Consider the following 19,756-nt stretch of genomic DNA (forward strand, 5'->3'; position numbering starts at 1 on the left):
TTCCAAATACGGGAAGACATTTATTTGCGGTTTCGGTTAAGTGTAAACTGTCGCAACCGGTTACGGATCCATATATCATTATGAAGAAATCCATGTTTGTTAATAAACAATGACTGACTAGATAATGATTGGTGGAAATTTAAATGTGGTACGAGGTTAAAAAGTTTATGAAGAGATGATGAAAATATTCAAAAATCAATGAGAGACGCAACTTAAAGAAAGAAAATAAAGAGGGCTAAATCACGTAAAAAAATGTAATTCTGTGTGGTTATAACAGATGGTTCAATATTAAATATAAAAAAAATCAACACATATTTACAATAACATCATAATATTTCATTTTTTTAATATGACGAGTATATGGCCATCTATAAAACAAACTAGAATATTATATGTACCTCCCTGCTTAGTAACGCCCTAGCAACCCCTAATGTTACAACACAAACATGGCAATCAGGTAAACGTATACATCGGGCAATTAATATCTCGATTTGTCAAATTTGACGATATACATAAGTACATAAACATAGACGACGGCCATTTGAGGGCAAAGTTAAACATTTAATGTAAACTTTATAAAGGGCCATGAAACTAAAAGTGTCTTTGACTGAGAAAATCGAACAAAATGTTCCGGTTACGTGCGTCGGTTGGAGTAGCACTGAAGAAGTTTTTTCGATAAGGTACGTTTGATGTGAAAATTGATGAATATATGGGTTAAATGACTATTTGTTTTGGGTATATATTAGGGATATTATTGCTACCAAATACAAAAAGGATATTTTCAACTAAGGAATGTGCCGTAAGGGACAGACCCTATAGCCAGTTCTGAATCTTTTTCCAATAAAATATGCACAATAACCTGAAGTACAATAATATATTACTTTATCATTTTTTAATATTGCGTGTTATAAAATGAACCCTAAAACTGCAAAGTCAATAAAAAATTAAAATCTCAAGGTTCAAGGCTTCAAATATACCAAACTTTGTATATTACAATAATTTTAATTAATTTTATAAAAAAACCAAACTCAGATCAATTCAAATCTCCCGCCAAATTGGAAATAAGAATTAATTAATTATCTTTGATATATCCATCTTTGTCTCACTCATTTTAAGACATACAAAAACATCAAGTGCAAAGTCTTCTGTTAAGTATGAAGTCACTAAATTCGTCTAATTAAAGTTCGATTCACTAATAGCATATCTCGTTAATAATGTTGACACCTACTTTAGAATTTTACAAAAAAAATGCCTTAAATTAGTTTTAATTGCTAAATGAATAGGTTGATACTAACACTAAAAACTTTTAAATTACGATCTAAGTAGTTATAAAATTATAAAACGAACATTTTGTAGTAAAAAACACCGTCGAAAAATGGTCAATTTTGACGTATCGCGATCATTTTATACAATTAAGTTAGATTATTACGTATCTTACTTGCACCCATGATATGACACCTATGAACAGTGCTACGCGCATTGACTTATTTCAATTCTCGAGGTTCTGTGACACACATTTTTATTTTATATATTTTATTTTTAATTGAAATTAGTAATGTCCAAATTTATAAATTTGAATCTCCCGCCAAATTAGAAATAAATATTAGCAAATTATCTGTGTTCCACTTACTGTAAAACATATAAAAGCATCAACCGCAAAGTCACCTCTGAAAGTTTAAACCGTCCAATTAAAATTCGAGTCACTTTAATAGTCTCGTTAATAATCAAGAGACCTACTTTGGAATTTTATAATGAAATTGTCTTAAAGAGGTTTAATTTCCAAACGAAAGGGTTGCTACTATATACTATAAAAAAAAATACTATATATATATATATATATATATATATATATATATATATATTTTTTTTATTTAATACTATATATTATAGTATTAAATAAAAACTTTGAACTTTTAGTATGTTTAGGTACAATACTCTAAAATGGAATTTTTATGCCAAAAAGCACAGTCTAAATAGTGACATTTACAGAGATAATTTACCCAAATTACGTAGGGTCAAGTGGTGTAAAAATGAGACACCGAAGATTTTGGGTAAAAATAAGACAGTCAATTTTTTGCCACTAAAAATTATTTTAATAAGACGAAAAAAGGACGTAATAAAGTCTAAATATTCTAAAATATATAAACATAAAGAGCAAGCCAGAATGCCTAGGAATTACGTTCCAAAGGCAAAACCCTATACAGACGACGATCTGAAACAGGCGCTTACCTTAGTAAAGGAAGGTAAGTTGTCTATTTGAACGGCAGCAAAACAATTTCGCATTGATAAATCAGAATTATTTCGGGCTATTCACGAAAAAAATGTTTCAAAACGTGGCCGAAAACAAGCGCTATCCGATGAACAAGAAAAAGATTTGACAGAAAAAATTAAAATTATGGCTAAATGGGGATTCGGCTTATCCAAACAAGAAATTCAGTTAGTTGTGCAAACATATGTTAATGAAAATGCTATAAAAACCACATTTAAGGACACACACTCTGCTAGCGGCGTATTATTACCGCCATTAACTATATATCAAGGACAAAACCTGTGGAGCACATGGAAGGGATCAAACGATTTGGAAGGAACCTGCTATGCTGTCTCTGATAAAGGCTGGATGACAACTGCGGTCTTTAATAGTTAGTTGGTTTTCCAAATTTTATTTAATGGTTTCCGAAAGGCCGCTGTTACTTATAATGGATGGTCCGTCTCACATCTGGATAGGGGAACCATTGAACTTGTCATACAAAATAATATCACATCGTTCAAATTACCACCTCATGCTACAGATATTTTGCAACCGTTGGATAAGTGTTGCTTTGGACCTCTGAAGCTAAAATGAAACCAGCTTACAGAGTGGCAGAGATTAAATCAGAGACGTCTCACCAAAAGCGAATTTGCTGATTTGATCTGCGAATTATGGAATGAAGGTAACAATGGAATGAAGGAACAGAGGCTGTAATAAAAAAGTCGTTTGAATCGACTGAACTGACGATGATGAAAGTGTAACTTACCAAGAAGAAAGCGACATTGAAAATATGACATTAGACGAACTCTTAGAGGAGGAAGAAAAAAATTATGCAGCCGAGGAATTAAATACAAATAGTGACATAAATATTGGCGACTATATTTTGATTAAGTTTTGTACCAAAAAAAAAAAAAATGCATTACGTTGCGCTAGTAGAATCTATTGGGGATGACGAATTTTCTGTATCTTATTTGCGTCGAAACGGGGAAAAATTCATATTTCCTCAAATATCTGAAAAATATGAAGTACCAAAGGATGACCTAGTAATGAAACTACCTCCTCCAATAACCCATGGAGGTACTGCCAGAGTTTCACAGAAATTTGTGTTTTCTTTTGCTATAAATAAATATAATGTTAACTAAATCGTTTAACTATAACTAGATGCAGAGTATTTGGAATTTTTTTATTTATTTAGGTAATATTTTTCATGTACCTATCTAGAATTTAGTTTCTGTTTTTTATTTTTATTTTATTTTCAAGCTGCGACTTGAGTTTGATTAAACTGTTTTTACCTATTTATGTATTTCTTATTAAAGGTTTTTAGTATGGGGTAAAAATGACCCAAAAAAAATGCTTTTTTTCTTCAAAAAAATTATTTGCCAGTTTTTATTGCATTTTTTAAATAAATCTGAGAAAAATCGTACAAAATGTTGTTTCATTTTTCAACCAGGGTATCTCATAATTGCCCCATACCATGGACAACATCATAAATGCCTGAAATTGCCATGTATCATTTTCACCCACCCCCTGTCACATTTCTATGTTATTCAGCATCGAAATCTACATAGTATGATCATTTTTTGAACATTTATTTCAAAAAGGAAATGGTTTAAAAATTAAAAGTTTTATAAAATGTTTAATTTTTACGTGATGTTTATACAGACTATATATACCTGTTGTCTAGTAATATGAGCGATATACTATTTCGTAATATTCTCAGAATCTGTCTGATTTACATCTGTCATTCTAATTTAAAAAAATAGTCGCAGAAAAATCAATAATAAAAATTACTGACCAATTTCAGTTATCATCTAATTTCTAAAAATATTTGAATTTCTAAATACCTAATCTAAGGCCTTAAGAATGTTATCACCACCAAGCAGCACAGCAAATCTATTATAACCAACATTTTGCTTGACTATTAACACCTTGCTGAGTGCTTTGGAGGGTGGGCATGTCTTTGATTCAATACACACCGCAAGCTATACAATATCTAGAAAATGATCTTAACAGTTTTAATGTGTGCAATGATATATGATAATGCAAACATTGAGAATACCGGCTGATTTTCCTTCATTACGTCTCTGGAGACGCGTGAAAGATCAGCAAATCTTCCGAAATTATGGTCAGCCGAGTATATAAGGAGCCGCGTCGCCGCTGGGCGTCAGTTGACAGTTCAGTCGAAGTTTGGTTTGGAATATTGGCGCGAGATTTAAATTGAACATAAATAGTAGTAAATAAGTATCTCAAGTAGTCGTAAGTGATCGTCTTTAATAGTGTAACAAAGTGTGTAAATAAATTAGTGAACTATTTTTGTACAATCGAGTATTTAATCCATACCAAACGGACGGTAAAAAACGCGACAGTGTAAAGAAAACTAGGTATATGTTTCTCAACCTTGATAAGTGTCAGTACATTGAATTTGCAAAAAGGAAAAATCCAGTATTAAATATTTTAAAAATTGACGATTTTTGTCTAAAGAAAGGTTGATATAGTCAGACTTTATTTTCATTTAGTCATCACCTGAAATATTACTGTAACCAGGCCTATAAAATGCTAAGCTTTTACAAGAGACACACTTATGATTTTACTGATCTATTTACTATAAAACTATTCTACGACTCTTTAGTTAGAAATTAGATCACAATTAAAGAACTGAACCAATATTTGGTCTCCCCATCATATGAGATATATTGATCAAACTAAATTACTACAATATTGAAGTTTGGAACTTTAAAAAAATTAATATCTAACTCTGACGTGCTTTTTGTTTTCAAACTGGTTAACACAGGTAACAGAAATGTGAGAAAAAATTAACCTTCAGTATACACGACTGGCAAATATCGCTCTTAAGTGCCCAAATATCTTTTCATTAAAATGCAATAGAAATTCACAGGTAAAAGTTTATACATTGATTTACGCACCTAAAACGATCGTCAACGAATATAGGTATAAATTGGACTTTTATATCGCATTTATTTCTTCACTAAAGATTTTTCCTACGTAGTTTAACTGTATAATTAATTTAGAAAAAAACCTTCAAGTGCCTGGGAAAAATGTAAACTAATTGACTGAAGGATATAACGAATGATAGTCGTCAACTCTCTTTAAAAAAATGAAATATGGATTCAACTGCCTGGAATTATTTTACAATGACTTCAGTTGCTTGGGACAAATTATTTAATAACTACTCAAAGAAAAAACAGAGATTGCTTAAAGTACCTAGAAGAAATGATTCGGAATTTTAACTATGTATAACTTCAACTGCCTAGAAGTATTAAAAATGACTTTAAGTGCTTGAAAGAAATTGATGCTTTTCCGAATCCATATTTGGAAGAAATAAAAATTTGCTTTAACTGTCGGGACTTAAAAACTCTTGAAAGAAAAAAGGAATACGGCTTAAACTGCTTAAAATAGATTAAGAAAAAAGCTCCAGATATATGGAAGGAATGAAAAATATGTATAAGTGCCTGGAAAGAGAAAAATAATAAATGTTTTCTTAAGGAATAAATATGCCAGTCGTATATAGTTACACGACTGGCATATTTTTGCCGAAATATCCATAAATTATAACCAAAATTCATAGACGAAGCCTTCAGTTAGAGAAAGAACAAGAAAACTGCATCACGTCTCTATTAATCCTAGAATCTAGGACTTCAGTTCGTCCAACCTATATACATTAAGCATCATTTCATTACGATCGTCATCAATAATTAAAGCTCTTTTGCTATTGGTTAACTTTAATGCTCCTCTCATCACCACACGTGAAAATAATATATTTTGTTCATACTTTAACAGTACTTTGTATTGTCATCAACATCCTATTAATAAAATGATGATGCATACAGATGATACGAAACAAGACATCTTTAATTTGAGTCTTGGGAAAATAATATCTGCGTTTAAAAATGTGCCTGTTGACTTTTATTAAATTATATAAGTTCAGCTATTTCTTATTTCATATAAGTATGTGTCAGTATGGGTTTAATGTATTTTATTTTCTATGTTTTAGCTTGACTTTTTATTCAATACTTTCCAAATTTATTTATGATCTCGGAAAACACTAATGCTATTAAATGACTGCTGGTATTTAATGTTTTTTGTTCTAGTGATGACAACCAGATCTTATCCTGGTCGGTATCTACTAATCAGCCAACAAAAATAGCCAAATTAGGCAACGATATGTTCGCCACAGATATGCAGTTCGTTCCACGGTTTGGCACTAATAATTTAGGAAAAAATAGTGATCTTGTTTTGGTGACCACTGTAGATGGACGGTAAGCTTAAAAAACTATATAGGGGTGTCATTCAGGAAACATACATTGGACGAATTATCTCTATATTTTCTCTATATAATAAAAAGATTAACATATTTATTAGATTTCATATAATAAACCGTACAGGGAGAATAGAACGAAGCGTAGAAGCGCATAAAGGCGCAGTCCTAGTGGGACAATGGAGCGGCGACGGCACCAGCTTGTTAACAGGTAACTGGAAAAGAAAACCCTTAAGCCTTAAGTCCAAAATAACTAACCGCAATTAAACTGTAACTTTGCTTGTTCCCCGACCGGTCCGGGGGCTTTATATAAATTCTATAATGCCTCCATTCCGGAATATAAACTTAAGCTCTCCGATTGCCTGGTTTCTGAATCCCCGTCTTCCTAAGTGCAGTTCGTTGTCACCGGAAATCTAAATTCCACCCCTAAGAAAGCTTTTCGAATTAACAGACAAAGTCCTCGCCCCCCGACATCTGTTCCGTACAATTTACTCGGAATTGTACTTAATTTTTGTACATTTTTAGCGGGAGAGGATGGATTCGTTAAAGTTTGGTCCAGGAGCGGAATGCTTCGGTCGACAGTTGTTAATAGTGACGCGTCGGTTTATAGCGCATGCTGGTCACCAGATAACCAAAGCATTGCTTATACCAACGGGAAATGTGTGATTATTAAACAGCTCGCACCAAATACTAAACCATTAAAGGTAACAAAAAATATTTTATTTTAAATAAGACCTAGTATAAGAATTCATAATATTAAGGAACATATTATTAACGAAAACCTAATAAATTCTACGAAAGTTCCCAAAATAGAAGACAATAAATTAGCAATATTCATAACCGTCAAAAGACGACAGCAATTTTAAATTTCTCGCCAAATCACGCGCATAAATATAAAAAAATCCTGTCAATGCTTTAATGAAGGCAGCTAATGGCAAATTAATTTGGCCCTAAAAACAGAAAAGAGACAAGACTAACATATAGTAAATATAAAAAATTCAGTTTTATATGAGTTTTAAGCAGGAATCAGCTAAGCAGATCTATAAACATGAACCCTCCAAATATCTCCATCTATCTGCAGCAAGTTATGCATTTAAAACATGATGCTTTAGACTTCATAAAAAACTTTTAGATGAACATTCTTTTATGTAATCAGTCAATCTACTTGCAAATATTTATATATTCAAATGATTTGTCAAAAGCTGAAGTTTTATGCATAGGGATTGTCTATTGCTCATAATTATTTAAGTGAATACCTCATACAGCTATTTTGTAATTTTTGATTATTTTTCAACTGTTCAGAGAATCACAATAGTTTCTCCGTAATTGAGCAATAATAAAACAAGCACCTCTTACAGCTAATATTTTATTTATTTATTTCAATATACAGCAAAGCCAATTTACAAAAACAATACTAGAATTGCAAAAACAATATATCAAGATGAAACCTCAGAAACTACATCAAAATAAATAATCATTAAAAAAGCTAAAAATTTCACACAAAAATAACTAACCTTCCAAGGAACGTAGGTTAAAATCTAAGATTGACGCTTTTTGATTAAACCCGCTGGAAAATGGATCCATCCAACTATTTTCATTACAGAAACGCAAAATCCTAGTCAGAAAAGTTTAGTTCAATGAAAAGGTAAACGAAATGTAGAGGAGTTGAAAGACCCTTCTTTGAAGGTGTTAAAAGGAATTGTTTCTAAGGTAGTAGGACAAAATGATATAAATCATTCAGGATCTTATAATGTTAAAGCATCAGAATGATGCCATCTGATTTCAAAATTATACGGATACTGATAGCATTATAGTCGATGTAATAATTACGAAATATATTAACTCAGCTCTATAAGCAAGAGATCTCCTCTGTACAGTCTCAAGGCGTTCAATATGACAATCATAATATGGAGACCGGAACTTAACAGACGTGCTCAAGCAAAAAACGAACCAAAGAGCAATTAAATTATTTGAGACAGTAAGGTGAAGGATGTACAGGGTGTTCCAAATTCGAGGGTGACCATTGGAATCCCGGAAACCGTGAGAGTTACAGGGTCGGTTAAATGGAGGCAAAGTTGCACAATTTGGAGCCTAATAAAATGACGTTTAAAAAATTTTAAAATTCCTTATACTTCCGAAGTTATTCGAAAAAAACTGAAATTTGTCAAAATCGTTTTTACCTTCTACCGACTTTATTTAAAGAGATATCGGAAAACTAAAAACAGTTTTTTATGTATTACAACATCACGCAAAAAAAAATTAATAAGACGTTTGGTTTTTTTCCGGAGGATACATTTTCGTTGAATTAGTTAAAAAAAATATGTCAAATACAGAGTATTTTATAGCTTCAGTTTATATAAAATTAATTTATTTGGAAATCTCATTGACATATCTTTCTCTCTTACACTTATAGAGTTCTTATAGGAAGGAGTAATCGGACATGCAAATGCGATACCTCATTTTAAAGGCAATTAAAAATACCTTTTAAAAATGAGAAAATTTAATATGGCGCCCATAAGAAAAAATATAGTCAATGATGATCGGAAAAAAACGAAACGTCGGATTATTTTCTTTTAGGTCATGTTGTAATACATAAAAAGTGGCAATGAAAAACTGTTTTTAATTTTCCGATATCTCTTTAAATAAAGTCGGTAGAAGGTAAAAACGATTTTGACAATTTTCGGTTTTTTTTTAATATCTCCGGAAGTATCCGGAATTTTACAATTTTTTTAACGTCATTTTATTAAGCTCCAAATTGCGCAACTTTGCCTTTATTTAACTGATCCTGTAACTTTTACGATTTCCGGGATTCTACTATTTCTAGTGATAAAATTAAGACTACGCATTCTCCTGTTAATAATATCCGAAATGTGCGGTAAAAAAATTACCTTAACATCAAAAAGTACAGCTAAATCTTTGATTAAGTATATCAACTGACCTAAGTTCATTATTGTGGATTATCTACTGATAATTAATAATTTTATTTGAACGACCAAACGAAATACATGCACACCTATTTACATTCATTATTTAAATCCAAATTAACTAGCTCAGCAGCAAGATATGACTTAATGGGTTTATACTGTTTAAAATCATTAGCAAAAGCAAGATGCATGGAATGAATAATTACGTCGCTCAAATCTCTTATGAACAGGTTAAAATAGACGGGGTAAACATAATGCAAACTCTGAGGCTAATAATTATATTAGACATATAATTATTCATCTTAACTGTATGCGACCAGTCAAAAAACTATGACAAAATTCGATCAAACTTCCTAACCAGTTGATCATGACCAACCCTATCAAACGTCTTTGAGAAGTCTGTATACACACTATCAACCTGTACAGACCTCTCAAAAGCACCGGAAATAAGTATTAGTTAAATTAAATTTAAAACTTGGATATTCAAAATCTCCCTGGCGTTTCCATTCGATCTCTTCTTATAAAATTATATTCAGAAATAATAAAAAGCAAGATATCATCCTCTGAAGTGAGCCATGTCTCTGAAACACCAAGTATGTCAAAATCAGATACGTAATTTACGAATCCATCAAACTTCTTTAACGTATTTATATGACCAACACCAAATCCTGACCTCCTGAAATCATATTACAAACCCCTCACATAATTTCAGTGAGGTTAGTACGCGCTAAATTTTTAGAGGTCACTTCGCTGCTTCAAGATTTCTGTCTTTTACAATGAATATAACAAAGATATGTGACTAAAAACTTACTTCACATCAGAAAACCCTTGCCCGGAAAATTGAGGTTTTTCTTTGAACTACTGAATCATAAAACTATCTCTATTTCATTGATTATGGTCTACTTTAAAATGTTTATAACACCTACAATAGCATGCGAGATATGAAAGCTAGTGTTTTAGTGGAAAGCTCATGAAGGCCTGGTTCTTTGTCTCGCATGGAGCGCCACCAGCGACATCATCATATCCGGTGGAGAAGACTGCAAATACCGCGTATGGGACAGCCAAGGAAGACCGATGTTCTCCAGCGTTCACCATGGACATCCAATTACATCCATAGCTTGGTCTCCCCTAGGAGATCTTTTCGCTGTCGGGTCCTTTAACACTTTGAGACTCTGTGATTATTCTGGGGTGGGCCGCACATTAACTCTCTTGACACTTACTGTAAAACTATGAAATTTTAGTGGTCCAGGGCTCTGGAAAAGCCCCAAAGCGGCAGCATATACAAAATCGCATGGTCAAACGATGGCACCCAATTAGCGGGAGCATGCGCCAATGGCCACGTGTGCTTCGCGCATGTCGTCGAGCGACACGCGCATTTTTTAAATTTCAGGTAATTGTCGAAATTTTGCAGAAACTCTATGCTAAATTTGACCTTTTTTAGTGCCACAGTAAGCGAAAGGAAACTAGTAACAGTAAAAAACGTCTTGGACGACACCACGGAATTCTTGGAGCTCCCAGAAAGAGTCATACAAATGTTGCTTAGGTATTCGCATTTAGTGATCACCACCCCAACTCAGTGCTACATTTATAGTACCAATAACTGGAATACCCCATTTATTTTTGACTTAAAAGATGGTGTGGTGGCTCACTTGGAGTTGGCAGAGAAGTACCTTGCGCAAGTTTCATTTACTGGAAACATTCTTAGATTTTTTTCATTTTTAGGCATATGCTTTTAATAGAAAAGAATACAGTTGGACTCTACAGTTATCAGGGAAAGCTCGTGGGGAATCCCAGATGGCCCAATATGCGACTAGAGGCCGTTAGGGCTCCTTTTATAGCACTATCTAATGATATTTTAGCTGTTAGGGATGCCAACGATCCTAAAGGTAGATTTGTGTTTATTGATATTCTGTTGTTACTCCTATTTTTTACGACAAGTGATAAAAGCCATGTTCGGAATTATAGAGCAATAAGTATTTTAAATTCCTTAGCCAAAATCATCTTACATGAAGATAAAAAAATTGTTGCTAATATATTTAATTATTATTTCATAAATGTAATATGAAAAACAAGGGCAGAAAAATGAAACTTTAAAAGAAAATTTACCAAATATGAAAATGATTATCCCACTTTATTTCTAATGCCAATAAGTGAGCAGAAGTACTTAAAAATATAAATGGTCTAAAAAATAACTCTGCACTCGGATTGGATGGAATTATCACTAAAGTGCTAAAAGAGATACAGTCATATATTGTTAAACCATTAACTCATGTTTTTAACATCTCTATCTTGACCGGTCAAATCCCATCTGAGTAAAAAAAAATCCGTTGTTATACCTACTCATAAAGAGAAAGAAACTGATCTACTAGTCATAAGCAACATAGCAAAACTATTGGAGGTATGTACAAGAGATAGAATTACAAAACACATAGGAAAACATAACATTCTTTTGCCAAATCAGTGTGGGTTTCGGACTGGGATATCAACGGAAGACGCACTTTATGAGGTAACCAAATTTATTTACGGTTCATTAAATGAAAATAAAAAACCAATGGCAATATTTTTAGACTTGGCAATAGCGTTTGATACTGTTAATTATAATATTCTTCTAGAAAAGCTCGAAGGTTATGGTATGAGGAGTTTAGCTCAAAGTTTAGTAAGAAATTATTTTGAAGTTCGAACACAATGTGTAAGACTTGAAAATGAGCAAAGTAGTTATAAAATAGTGCAATATGGTGTACCGCAAGGTACTGTTCTCGGAACGCTATTATTTTCTTTACACATTGACGAACACCAAGTAAACTACTCTCGTACGCAGATTACACAGGCAATTTGCAAAAAGTATGTCAATGGCTGGGAGAAAATTAATTAACAATAAATATCGATAAAACAAAATTTATGTGTTTTATTATTCTTACACTCATCAATATGAAGCTGATGAAATTAAAATGCACACTTTTTATTATTTGTTAAAAGAATATCCATGTCAATGCACCCACTTTTTGGAAAAACACTAAAATCAAAATCAGGATCAAAATATTAAATGAGATAAACATATAGAAAGCACCAACACAAAACTGTGAAAATCAATTTATAAATTTTATCAAATTAGAAACTGTATGTCACTAAAATTTTTAAATTGCTATACTTTACGTTGGCTCAGTCAATAATTAGATATGGTTTGACAATATGGGGTGGAACTTGTTCAGCAATTTTAAATATTCTTAATGTTAACCCAAAGATATCTGCTAAAAGTCATTTTTCAAAAAAATACTAGATGATACTTAACTAAACCCTTGTTCCAAGAACCTCAAATTATGACTATACAACATTTATATGTTAAATCAGCTCTTTTATTAGTGTACAAACATTCTGGCTTAAGACAACAAAATACTTCAAGCTATCATACAAGAAACACGTCTGCGGTGTCTGTTAACATTCCTTTCCTGACTGAAACGAGAAACCAAAGATTTGTAACATATATTGGTCCTAAACTCTATAAATCTATAACATATATTCTTCCTATAAATATTAGACAAAAACAAACATCTATTTAATAAAAAGTGATGTGCGACTGCTGTAAAATTTTCTTGTACACACACATATATTTATCTATGTGTACAACTATTATATAATATTTGTGTAATTTGCTAATGTATGTATTTTCCATAATATATTTTAATTTCATTAAACTGATAATTCATGGCAATTCATATTTAATCAGTTTCAATCAGATTTTGCCCAATTACCAATCTACTCTTGCTTTCACGATCAGCAGTAGAAGCAATAAATAATAAACATCAGCTTGATACAATTATGATTGACTGTACAAAGGCATTTGATAAAGTAAGTCACAAAATATTACTTGACAAGTTAGGTATGCTTGGATTCTTGGAGCATGCAATTTAGTTTATGAAATCTTAGCTTACAGATACGCAGAAAAGGGTTAAGGTGGGACAATTTTTATCTTATGAAATACCTGCAACATCTGAGGCAGTGACCTAGGACCTCTGCTAATTATAATTTTTATTATTGATCTGCCTAAGATTATAACTTACTCATCATATCTCATGTTTGCTGACGGTTTTAAGATATTTGAGTCTGTTTCCTCTTTGGTGATGATTGCAGCTGAATTCAGTGTGACTCGGGTGGAGTTTGTCAATGGTTTGATAAAAGTAAATTTTATTTGAATATTGATAAGTGGTCTGTAATAACCTTTACTAGAAAAGTAGAGTAAGAGTATATTAATGGCTCTACAGATATTTTGAGAGTGATATAGCGGACTTCAATTTAATGTTCATTATGAACATACTGTACATAAAACTTATCAGATACTTGTGGCTTTCTTATAAGAAGAAATTTATTTAGGAACATTAAAAGTATTATAAAATTTTATAATGCTTTTGTAAGGCCCCATTTGGAAAAAGCATCTGTTGTATGGTCACCACAAGCAGAAACCAACAAAAACCTAATAGAAAAGATACAAGAAATATTTCTTAAGTACATATACATAAAAAGCATAAAATTTGTCTATACCTATATGATTTCATACAGAAGCATCCTTTGAAATTTTAATGTTGTATCTTTGGAAAGCCGAAGATCATTTTATAAGTGTATAAAAAGCATTTGACCGTTTCCGAGATCCAAATAGTCACACTGTACATCAGGAAAATCCTAGAAATATTTTGAACAAGTAGCAATTTGTACTATAACATCTGTGAGCATTCCAAGAAACATTAAAAGTATGAGCCTGAAATATTTAAATGTAACTTATTACTAAATGTTAATTGGATCATTGCCTGCGACTATTCCTTATTTTATAATTTTACTAAATACTCAACTTGTCTTTTGGGTTCTTTAGGGAACAATCTTAAATATTCAATCAATTGTTATGTTTACTTTTTAGCTATTCATATCGTTGATTTAACAAGCAACAGAAGCCCCGAAACTCCCACAATTATCCACCATGGGTTGCCAGTACTGCAGGTAGCTCTGGACCAACAAGGCCCCACGGCCAATCGAATCCTTGCCTTGCTAGATAAGTCTAGAGACTTGTATATTGTTTTGGTGAAAAGTAATGGAAGAACTCTTACAAAGCTTGGTGTGTATTGCGCTAGTCTTCCTAAGGGATCTGTATTATTTTCAGAAAATTTCTCTAGGGCGTAAAATAGACAGCTTCAAATGGAACGCAACTACAACTATTCTAGCAGCGATTCAAGATGCGCAGCTGATCGTTTGGTACTGCCCCACAGCTGCTTTTAACTCTAAGCTATTGCAGCTTTGCTCTTTACACTATGACTCTCCGGAGTTAGGGAGAAACCCAAGAATTAACGATTTCGTTGGGAACTCGGTCTCTATAAGGCGTGCCGATGGGAGTTTAATTAATGTGCCCATATCGCCTTACCCCGAGTTGATTTACAAGTTTGTCTAATTGAAGAAGTCTTGATGGGATGTATAATTTGGTTTTGTAGAAAAATACATGAAAATAAATGGACAGAAGCCTTGGACTTATGTAGGAGCGTTAACAGCGATATGGCATGGGCTTGTTTAGCGGTGTTGGCCACACAGTCGAATTCTGAAACGGTTGATATCGCGGAAGAAGCTTTTGCCAATATAAACCATTATGAAAAGGTGTTTTATATACAGTTTATTAAGGTAAGCCTGAAGATTTTGCTTATTAAAAGCTAAATTTTTCGGATTTTTTTTAATTTCACCAAAATAATTGAAGATTCATTAAGCTTGGCAAAATAGTCAACTTTATTCCAAACATTCTGATTTTAAACATTTTGATTATTATTTAAAAACACACTCATTTCTTAATTCTGTCACACTGACTAATTAATTGTTTAGCTATTCCAGGAAGTTGATTTGATCTTTTGATTTTAATTGATCTTTTACTTTTTCCAAACTATTGACAAACCTTTTTTTGTAGCTTCGGGCAATTGAAGCCATTTTTAACTTCTTTGGATCATTTCCAGTTATTTTGAATTTTTTACCGATCTGTTAACGATATTTATTTATTTTTTTCATGCAGTGGATGTTCTTTTTTGACTTGTTGCAGACAATTTTTAAATTTCTTCCAGATACTTCTAGGGATTTTTTAATTTTTTTCTAGCCGATTAAGGTAATTTTAATAGTTTTTTTGGTTCATTGAAAATCTTGAAATAATTCTATCAAACTATCGAAGTAATTCTTTAGTTCTTCCAGGAATTGGAGGTCATCTTTTAGTTTTTCTTAGTCATCGTAGTTCTCTTTTGACTTTTTTTACATTAAACTATATCCAGATGATATTTCCAATGATTTGTTTTAAATTTCGTTCCAGGTGGTTGAGGTCATTTGTTTAGTTCAATAACTAATAATAAAAATCATACTGTAATGATAATAAATATCATAGGAGAGTGTAAGGCAAAATGGCATACTTTGTGTTCAAGACCGCATAATTTTTTTTCAAAAAATGTTAAACGCATTATTCTAATGTTTAAAATATTATTGGTGTATGTAAACTAAATATAAAAAAGTTTAAGACTAAAAGCAGGTCATGTTCACCAGAAATAAAATATTTAACAAATACCTCAAAGTGTCATTTTGCCCACCACTGTGTAGGCAAGATAACATAGGTAGGTAGGCAAAATGACATACATATTCATAATGACATTAAATTTCAAAACAAAAAATATGTACGGTTTAAAACATTTATTAAACAAATGTATATAAAGTAAACTTTTAATAAAAACAAATAAAATCATAAAGAACAAAAGGAAAACATTATTCTAAAGATCCCACTCTTTAAAAAATACATTTGCTTAAACTAATCTTTGCATGCATCACAAATAAATTGCTTGGTTTTTTTTGACACATGTGCGCAGTCAGTGTGAGCCCACATTTTGCAGAGTTGGCATTTTATCTATTGCTCCTTGGACCTAGATCTACTGAAAACTTCATGGCAGTAGATGCACGCTGGATCATCCTCTTCCTCTGATTCATTTCCAAAAGGTTCAAGTTCTTCATCTGAATCATGAACAACTTGTTTGGTAACCCGGGCTCGATTACTTCTCTTTCTCTTTTTTTATTTCGAATTATTTTAACTCGTTAATAAATGGAGAAATTGTTAAGACACTTTGAGACTCCTTTCTTAATTTTTTTATTGCTATCTTAGCCAGAGGTTTGGCTAAGATAGCAATATTTTATCATCATTATGTTTGTTAGGTGAATTTTTACCTGCATTTTCAATATCCGTGTTTTCGGTATCCTCAACCAGTAATGTTACTAAACTGGAGGCAAAAAGATGATCCGGAAAAATTTGTGGATTTAGTGGGCAAATACCGGTTGCTCTAAAACCACTAACAGCAATTCCTACAGTGGCTGCTTTATTGTACGCCTTTTCAAACAGTAAAGAAATGTGATACATCGACACTGTCCTCCCAGGATTTGCTTTTAAACAGTTCGTTACTTCTTGATCATAATAGATTCCCAGAGGTCCAAAAAATGACACATCTAGTGGTTGAAGTCTATGGGTACAATGCGCTGGTAAACAAAAAAACCACTTCATAATTTTCTTTTGCATTTTTTAGGGCACTATAATCTTTGTGACTTGTACGCCCATCCAAAATTAGCAGGGCTTTATTATCGAAAGTGGGTCTAACATATTGAACAAAATGTTTAATCCATTTAAATAATAATGGTTTTATCATATAGGCAGGTTCATTACACAATTTAAGCGTTCATTGAGGTGCTCCATCATAAAGTAGTTCATTTTTCTTTTTGGTAGGAAAAATTAGAGCTGGAGGGATATAGTTACCAATGCTGCTTACGCAAATCACAGCAGTTGTATGAAATCCGCGTTCTCCACTTGTTAGTGACCCTACTTGCTTCTTGCCTTTTTGAGCAACAATCTTTTGAGTTTTTTGGACATTAGTTATTCCACTTTTATCCATGTTATAAATCATCGTCGGGTTTATTTTTTCCTTTTTAATTATTTTTTCCAAGTTCTGAAAATATTTTGCTATCTCTTCTTTATTGAAGGCCCCGGCCCGTGCTGCCGATATTGCTTCTGGCTTTCTGAGCGATATTGTTGGATGTCTTGACATAAAATCACGAAACCACCCTCTGCTAGCTATTTTTTTCACTTTGTTAAACTAGTGTGGCATACCACTACGATCGGCAAGCTCGTATGCAACCGTACGGAGCTCTATTTGTGTTAACCCAAAAAATTTTGACTCTAAATCCAAAATGTGCTCTAATAAAGCTTTTTCCATTTCTTCATTTAAGGATTTTCTAAATCTTCCCAGACTTTTCTTTCCTTCGCGTACAAATTCTTGTTATTATAATGCCTTCGCAGGGTTGCCTGTGGAACATTGAATGCCTTAGAAGCCCTTAACCAACCCATTCTTTTTTCTCGAACTGCCTCAATTGCCTTTTGCATGTCTGCCGTTGACCAGGGTTGGCGATTAGATTTTCTGGAGTAGTTAGACACCATTCTAAAACAAAATTCCTGTATTAATGAATAATCAGCGGCATATTTACACTGAAAGGCAAAACGACATACTATGTTATTTTGCCTTCCAAAGGGATATGTCATTTTGTCTCTTGGTAATATTTTTTAAATTATTTTATTAAAATCTATTGAAACAAAACACTATTAAAAAACTACTTCACTACATTAAATACAACCCTATAATGGTTGCAAAACTATATGCAAATGTGAACAGTTTTATTTATATTTAGCCAAAAAGCGAAAAAAACGTAATAACATACCTTAATCTTTTCTGCCTGCTCCAACACGTGTAAACAAAAACTTTTTTTGACAAGCACTACAACCCTGTTTGATGGCCGGATCAGACAACCAAATTTGGTTGTCTCTGCTAATAGTCGCATCCGCGAGTAAGCTTATAGTAATTGGGTACAGTGTTGCCGAATATATTTAAAATCTCCGTAGAATGGGAAAGTATGTCATTTTGCCTGATATGCCATTTTGCCTTACACTCCCCTTCATATTTTTAAAAGTCGATTTTATTTGTTGAATAATATTAATATACGACACCGCATTTAAGAAGGGTGCTCAAGTCGATGTAATTTACACGGACTTCTCAAAGGCATTCGATAGGGTCACTCACAACTTATTGGGCAAGTTGCGAGCATATAATTTGGGAGATTGTATCATAAAATAGTTAAGAAGTTTTCGTATCAGTAGAAAACAGTGTCAGATTCACTAATTTTACTTCTCGCCAAATTATTGTCACTTCAGAGGTACCGCAAGGCTCTCATTTGGGCCCTATTATACTCTATAATTTGTTAATAACTTATTTTTTTTACCCAACTTAAAATTTCTTATGTTTGCTGATGATTTCAAAATATTCAGACTCATTTAGATTAAATTAGAATTAATATAATAGTGATATGACAAAATAATATTAATCTCTTCTATAAATAGTCAATCTTAATTAGAATGTTTCTTAATACTGATAAGTGTCATTGTATTTTTTTACTAAATCTAAGTCTCTAATTACATGTGATTTTGATGATATGTTATGGAAGGGGTGGAACCGGTAAATCTTGGAATACTATTGGATTATAAATAATCTTTTTGTGACTATTAATAAATATTCTGCAAGATGCTTACAGAAACTTAGGTTTTGATATTACATTTAGTTCTAATTGTTGATGCAATCTTTTTGCAAGAGTTTTGTGATTCTCGTATGTCCGGTCTGTCCTGCAATGACTATGTTTCTTAAAAAAAATACATTATTGGCATTAAAATGATCAAATATTTATTTTAATACCAAGATTTTCCAAGATTACATTGAGGCAATTTTTCAATTGGAAGAAGGAATTCCTGCAGAAAAGGAAAACTCCTGTGTCTTAATTTTTTATTGCATTATATTTTTAGAGTTTAAAGTCCAAACCAGAGCAAAAAGCCCATCTAGCCCTCCTAGGTGGCAAAACTGAAGAAGCAGAGTCAATTCTACTACACAATGGTATGGTTTTTCAAGCCATTTATGTGAATATCAACTTACACAATTGGCAAAGGTAATAATTTAAGGCATTTGTAGTTTAAAAAAATTTTTAATTACCATTATTTTAGGGCTTTGGATTTAGCAACTAAACACAAAACTCACATTGACACAGTACTCTATCTAAGGGAAAAATACTTAGAGTCCCTTGGTAAAGCAGAAAATAATAATAAGTATAGTAGTTTAAGAGAGACAACTGTGATAGATCCTGAAAAGATTGAGGAAAAAATTGCAGCAGAACAAAGGAGGAAGCTTAGTCATTAGTTATTTTATCAATATACTTTTCTAGGTTTATATT

The 19,756-nt window shown here is 32.2% G+C and overlaps 1 protein-coding gene across 1 annotated transcript; it reads left to right on the forward strand.

Moving 5' to 3' along the window:
* The first annotated feature begins 468 nt into the window (after window positions 1-468).
* Window positions 469-19,750, forward strand: LOC126740068 (intraflagellar transport protein 80 homolog). The gene is made up of 13 exons (XM_050445927.1): window positions 469-680; window positions 6,358-6,525; window positions 6,629-6,735; window positions 7,050-7,228; window positions 10,409-10,636; window positions 10,690-10,838; window positions 10,890-11,114; window positions 11,171-11,334; window positions 14,355-14,549; window positions 14,608-14,869; window positions 14,920-15,103; window positions 19,335-19,474; window positions 19,530-19,750. The coding sequence occupies exons 1-13, from the start codon at window positions 586-588 to the stop codon at window positions 19,720-19,722; spliced, it is 2,289 nt and encodes a 762-aa protein (XP_050301884.1). The 5' UTR covers window positions 469-585; the 3' UTR covers window positions 19,723-19,750.
* Window positions 19,751-19,756: the final 6 nt, after the last annotated feature.

Source organism: Anthonomus grandis, chromosome 9, assembly GCF_022605725.1.
Source record: "Anthonomus grandis grandis chromosome 9, icAntGran1.3, whole genome shotgun sequence".
Classification (NCBI taxonomy): domain Eukaryota; kingdom Metazoa; phylum Arthropoda; class Insecta; order Coleoptera; family Curculionidae; genus Anthonomus; species Anthonomus grandis.